The sequence below is a fragment of the Atta colombica genome, unplaced genomic scaffold (assembly GCF_001594045.1).
Source record: "Atta colombica isolate Treedump-2 unplaced genomic scaffold, Acol1.0 scaffold146, whole genome shotgun sequence".
Taxonomy (NCBI): Eukaryota; Metazoa; Arthropoda; class Insecta; order Hymenoptera; family Formicidae; genus Atta; species Atta colombica.
Genome location: NW_017259235.1, coordinates 184,971 through 191,513, shown reverse-complemented (window position 1 = coordinate 191,513; position 6,543 = coordinate 184,971). Strand labels below are relative to the sequence as shown.

The following is a 6,543-nucleotide window of genomic DNA, read 5'->3' as shown; positions in this document are numbered from 1 at the left end:
ATATTGTATATTAATAGATTAATTAAAAGATTTTTTAATTCTTTCGTAATTTATTTAAATTGTTGTTTCTCAAGGTTAATCTTGTGGAATGAATTTCTTACAAATTATAAGATTCTGTATATCTGTCTCTCACAAGAATTAAAGAAAAATTTTTTACAGGAAGTCCTGGAAATCCTGGTAGAGAGGGTAGAAGAGGTCGTCCCGGCAGAGACGGCGAACGCGGTCCTAGTGGACTGCCAGGAATGAAAGGAGAGCAAGGACAAATAGGATTACCAGGTCTACCAGGTGATAAAGGCGAACGGGGATCCTCAGGTAAACCTGGTGAATCAGGTTTGCCTGGTCACGAAGGAATGCAGGGTGAGGACGGTCCTCCAGGTTTACCAGGTCTACCCGGTGAATTGGTAAATATGTTATTACAATTTTATTTTTAAAAAAGAATATTAAAAGATAGTACTGTTTCTAAATAAATATATTTATTTAGAATTTAAAAGAAAAAAAACATTTTTTAAAAAAAGTATGTTTAAAAAATATATATAACAAAATATAATTTAAAAGTAATATTTTGTAAATATAAGTTATTCGCATAGAACGAAAAAATAAAATTAAACGCAGTATTTATTCATGTAGGGTCCAAGAGGATTTATTGGATCAAGAGGTTTTCCTGGATTACCCGGTAATCCCGGTATTCCTGGAAACGAAGGGCCACCCGGTATTAAAGGTAATGATGGTCCACTCGGTCCACCCGGTGCACCGGGACAATCAGGATCTACAGGTTCAATAGGACCACCTGGACCTCAAGGTCCACCAGGGCCGATCGGTTTAGTTGTAAGTTATAGAAATGAATTACTTTTGTATAATAAAATTTCCAATTATACCATGATTTTGATTGTAATCAACATAATCAAATTTTTTTAAAAGGGTCCACAAGGAAAGCCAGGAATTCCTGGTCTGTCGGGTGCTGATGGATCTCCTGGACTTCCAGGCAATCCTGGAATCCCAGGGACAAAGGGCGAGCAAGGTCCAACGGGTTTACAGGGTCCGGTAGGATTTCCGGGTGTTCGAGGTGTAAAGGGCGATGAGGGGCAACGTGGTTTAGCGGGTGAACGCGGTGAAAAAGGTGATAGAGGTTTGGAAGGCGAAAAGGGCGATACAGGAGCGAAAGGAGAACCCGGAGCAACAGGTCCGCAGGGCATTCCTGGCCTTGAAGGTTTGGAAGGGCCGAAAGGTTTTGAGGGACTTCGTGGTGAAACTGGACCCGCTGGTTTACCTGGAGAAAAAGGAAAGCTAGGCCTACCAGGGTATGCTGGTTATCCTGGAAATCCTGGAGAAAAAGGGGACAAAGGGCAACTAGGAAATCAAGGAGCAAGCGGCGATAAAGGAGAAAGAGTAATATTGATGAATACATTCATCAATTCTTAATATTAATTTTAATATTTCTTATTAAAAGAACATTGTTTTTATTTCTTTTTTTTTTAGGGAAATAGCGGATTACAAGGAGAACGAGGTACAATGGGCCCACGGGTAAATTTTATTTTGCAAACGTATAATATTTTATGATTACAAATTAATTCGCATATGCAAGTAAATGTAATTAAAATTATTTTATTGATTATTTCAAGCATATAAAATATCTAAAAATGAAAAATAAATATATTAATAATATATATTAATAATATATTAGGTATGGGAAAAAGTTCGTGGCGTTTTTCCCGTTAGATGTAACGCCACGAACTTTTTCTCACACCTAATATTATCAAATAATTATATTAAATTAAATACTTGTTATAAATATTAGGGTTTTAGAGGAACTCGTGGAAGAAGAGGTGCGGAAGGATTACCAGGACCAAAAGGCGACACTGGTCAACCGGGTCCCGCTGGACCATCAGGAGAGATTGGACCTCCTGGTGTTGAAGGTCCACGTGGATTTGTGGGACCATCAGGTCTACCGGGTCTCGATGGAAAAGACGGTATACCAGGTCCACCCGGTGAACGTGGTCCAACTGGTGAATCAGGATCTCCAGGATCTCCGGGAATTCCCGGTGTTATCGGTCTTCCAGGACCACCTGGAGAACTTGGTCAACCAGGCGAGCCTGGAGCATCTGGCAGTCCTGGGGCTCCGGGTGAAATCGGTTTACCGGGTGAACAAGGGAAAGAAGGACCGCCAGGTCCATTCGGCTTGACAGGACTCAAAGGGTCTCCGGGTCCTGGTGGATTACCGGGATTTCCAGGTGAAAGAGGTCTGAGCGGTTTACCGGTTAGTTATATTCAAAATAAGAGTTGTAAGATGTAAATACTAATTATTATTTAATATTAATAAACATTAATTATTACTTAATATTTAATTATGACAAGATGTATATTTAATATTAGTTATAAATTCTAGGGATTGCCTGGCTTGAAGGGTGAAATGGGACCTATCGGAGTTCAAGGACTGCTCGGTAACAAGGGTATTCAAGGAGAACCCGGAAAAGACGGATCACCAGGTCCAGAAGGAAAACAAGGACACAAAGGAGATATGGGTTCTATCGGCCTCAAAGGCGAAAAAGTAAATACAAATCAGATAGGATCGTACAATTTAATTTTTATTTTTGTTCAAAGTTTTTTTAATACCTTTAATATTTTTTAAAGCATGCGATATAATTACAATAATAAAAAGTATAGTTTTTAGCGACAGTGTAATTAAATAACAATTAAATTAATATACGATTAAAATAGATTTATTTAACAGGGTAATCCTGGGCCAGTTGGACCTGTCGGTCGTGACGGTCTACCGGGACAACGGGGTTTACCAGGCCCACCCGGACCAGTTGGTTCTCCCGGCGAAGATGGCGATAAAGGAAACGTAGGTCCACCTGGTGAAAAAGGATTTAAAGGATCTCAAGGGAACGTAGTATGTACGACTAATTGACTGAAAAATAAAATAATTTTAAACTGTAAATAATTATTTTATCATACTAAAATAATATACAGGGTTTTCCAGGTCCGCAAGGAGTACAAGGACCACGTGGTGAATCTGGTTCAGTAGGTCCTCCAGGAGAAAAAGGACCACCGGGTGAAATTGGACAGCGAGGACCAAAAGGCGAGGTCGGTCCGATCGGAGCAACTGGATCTGCTGGATCTGTAGGACCGAGTGGTTTACCAGGTCAACCAGGTATAAAAGGTGAAGTTGGAGATCCTGGAACTATTGGTCCTATAGGTCCTTTAGGAATTCCGGGAGAGCGAGGTCCAAGAGGGTCCAAGGGCCTTAAGGGTACAGAAGGTCCGACGGGTCCGGAAGGTCGTCAAGGTGAAAAAGGAGATGATGGAATGCCAGGACCTCCCGGAAAGCCAGGATTAGAAGGAAAACAGGTAATATGAATTATACATACTAGAAATTATACTTTAGAAATTTTGTTATAATAATATATATAATTTTGCTATGATATTACATATAATGCACTTAAGGGAGAAAGAGGTCTACCAGGAATAAAAGGAGAGGAAGGTAAATTAGGACTTCTTGGACTTCCTGGACTACGAGGATTAACTGGTCCCGAGGGAGCAAAAGGTGATACTGGATTACCTGGTCTTCCTGGTCCGCCTGGCGAACCCGGTCTCATGGGCGCGAAAGGCGAGCCTGGAAAGGACGGCGAGGATGGACGAGTAGGCGATTCTGGCGTTCCAGGCGAAGTTGGATTACCTGGTAAAGAAGGATTACCCGGTCCCCCTGGGAAATCGGTATAAAAATTTTATTTTACTCTTTGATAGAAGATATCTATTTATAATAATAATTAATTATATAATAAAGACGTAATTAGATATTTAAAAATGCAATTTTAAATGTATGTAAGAGTATTCCTAAATATTTTTAAAAAATTTAAATTTATAAGTACTAATTAAATTCTAGGGTCCGGAAGGACCTGCGGGTCAGCAAGGTAATACAGGTTTGCCAGGAGAGAAAGGAGATATCGGTCTCCCTGGAGCGCCGGGTTTTGAAGGACGTGTCGGACCTCAAGGTCCTTCCGGTTTGCCTGGCTTACCAGGCGAAAAAGGTTTGTCAGGCCCGGCTGGGGAAAATGGTATTGTAGGTATGCCGGGAACTGTTGGAGCTCCTGGGATTATTGGACCGATTGGTTCAAAAGGACAGAAAGGTGATAAAGGTCGTAGAGGAATTAAAGGATATCGAGGCGAATCGGGACTGATTGGAATTAAAGGCGATCATGGAAAGCGGGGAGAGAAAGGTGATCGCGGATTTCCTGGGACACAAGGATTTAAAGGAAATCCTGGACATCCTGGTCAGGTTGGACCTAGAGGAGAACAAGGATTTGTTGGTCTACCCGGACTACCGGGATCACCTGGGCTAAAAGGTAATGCTGGAAATGACGGGATGCGAGGTGACATAGGTCCGGCGGGTCCGCCAGGCCCACCAGGACCGCCTGGCTTGTCAATAGGACAGTCCGATTTTGACAGAATAATACCACCGATGATATATCGTGACCAATCAGCCAGAAGAAAACGTGATGCTTTTGAGGATGTGTAAGAATCTTAATTAAATCTAAAATAAAAATCTACAACAAACATCAAAAGTGTCATTTTTATAACATTCTAAGTTTTACTTTTATACTTGCAATTAAATTATAAATTTGCATTAGCAAATTTAGATTTTTAGATTGTAGAAGGAAATTTTATTTTTTTCATCTATTTAGCGACGAAGAGGAGATATTTGACAAGAAGCTTTCAGACATAAACAAGGCTTTTTACAACATACGACAGGAATTGCATTTAATGCGTAAGCCAATTGGTACCAGAGATAATCCGGCGAGAACATGCAGAGATTTGTTTTACGGACATCCCGATTTTAAGGATGGTAAAATTATTCTTTTTTATAATTTCAATCACGTTCAATTTTTATAGGTAAAGTCCAATATATTTTGTAAACAAAATGACATCAATAACTTTTTTTTTGAAAGAAAGTTCTTATTGCTGACATTAAATATTCTTAAGAGATATGAATTTTGATATATCATGACTTTTGTTAAATTTTATCCATATCTCAGTAATTTTATTTAAAAATATGTAAAACTTTGTATAAAACATAAATTTTATTTTTTTATTTTGTATAAAATTCAATTCTTTTAGAGAGAGAGAGAGAGAGAGAGAGAGAGAGAGAGAGAGAGAGAGAGAGAGAGAGAGAGATTTTATTATGCTTTGTCAAACAGGTTGGTACTGGATCGATCCAAATTTGGGCATGCCAGACGACGCTATTAGTGTGATTTGTAATATCACAAACATGGGCGAAACTTGTATCTTTCCAGACATTCACAGTAGTCATATGCCGAGCATACCGTGGAGGAAAGAAGATAATAAAACCGACTGGTACTCACATTTACGTGGAGGATTCAGAGTAAGATCGATGAAATTTCCATTCTTTTCAATATGATTAATTATTCCTACTTAACGATTTTTTCTGTACTTAACGTTATTATTATTATTCTTAAAAGTATGTCAGTTAAATATTGCGTTTGAGACATATTCTTCTTTTAATATTATCGAAAAACTTCGATAAACAAATAAATAAATGAATAAAATTACCAAGTCTAGAGTTGCGAATTATGAATTTTATTGGAGGAAATTGATCATATTTTCCAGATAAGTTACGAGACAATCGGAGTTGTGCAGATGAACTTCCTACGTCTTCTTAGTCAAGAAGCTTATCAGAATTTTACGTATACATGCACGAACAGCGTTGCTTGGTACGATGATGAGAATCGCAGTTACAACCTCTCGCTGCGATTACTCGGTGACAACGGAGACGAATTTTCGTATAACAATATCAGGCCTCACCTCATTGCGGACGAATGCAAGAGCCGAAGTGGTAAAGAGGAGACCATATTCTTAATTCGCACCAGCAAGTTACAGCAGCTACCGTTGATCGATTTTTATCCAGTCGATTACGGATTACCACAACAAGCTTTCGGCTTCAAAGTTGGCCCAATTTGTTTCAAATAGACCAATAAATTTGATCACACTATTCTCCCGTAATTATAAATTTTTTACATAATTAGTAATTAATTATGAACACGAGAAGTGCAATTTAATGCGAGGTTCGATTTATGCATAATTCAGGAAGTAGGAGATTTTTATCGTGTGTTTATAGTATGTGTTTATAGATTATGGACTTTATATGTAACACCTTTAACTTTTTCTATACAATACAGACTGACATTTTTATATATACAATAATTTATATGAATAATACGCTTAATATGTGTATAAATAAAACAGCGTGTTAATTATTAATTGTTCTCCAATTTATTTTCAAATCATATTCTCAGCTATCAATAATTGATCTAGTTTTTAATTTTTCTAATTAATATTTTATTTTGAATTTTGAACGTACTGCGTACATAACAATATTATTGACTATTGAATTATTGACATTTTTTATTATAAAATATTAATTCTAATCTTTTCAAATAAATTTTATATTTTAATTTTCGATTATTGTATATTTAATTATTTGTTAATACATATGAATTTTTGTTTATTTCTAAATACATATCCGAT

General features: G+C 37.6%; 1 protein-coding gene across 1 annotated transcript in view; it reads left to right on the top strand.

Moving 5' to 3' along the window:
- LOC108685158 (collagen alpha-1(XI) chain-like) overlaps positions 1 to 6,007 on the top strand; it is a 9,686-nt gene extending 3,679 nt beyond the window's left edge. Inside the window, exons 6-18 of the mRNA XM_018189823.1 lie at positions 160 to 401; positions 628 to 825; positions 919 to 1,386; positions 1,477 to 1,521; positions 1,796 to 2,254; positions 2,384 to 2,545; positions 2,729 to 2,890; positions 2,971 to 3,348; positions 3,445 to 3,714; positions 3,884 to 4,512; positions 4,683 to 4,843; positions 5,196 to 5,380; positions 5,626 to 6,007. Of these exons, the coding sequence (XP_018045312.1) occupies positions 160 to 401; positions 628 to 825; positions 919 to 1,386; positions 1,477 to 1,521; positions 1,796 to 2,254; positions 2,384 to 2,545; positions 2,729 to 2,890; positions 2,971 to 3,348; positions 3,445 to 3,714; positions 3,884 to 4,512; positions 4,683 to 4,843; positions 5,196 to 5,380; positions 5,626 to 5,985 (3,719 nt within the window). The 3' untranslated portion in view covers positions 5,986 to 6,007. The remainder of the gene's footprint in view (positions 1 to 159; positions 402 to 627; positions 826 to 918; positions 1,387 to 1,476; positions 1,522 to 1,795; positions 2,255 to 2,383; positions 2,546 to 2,728; positions 2,891 to 2,970; positions 3,349 to 3,444; positions 3,715 to 3,883; positions 4,513 to 4,682; positions 4,844 to 5,195; positions 5,381 to 5,625) is intronic.
- Positions 6,008 to 6,543: the final 536 nt, after the last annotated feature.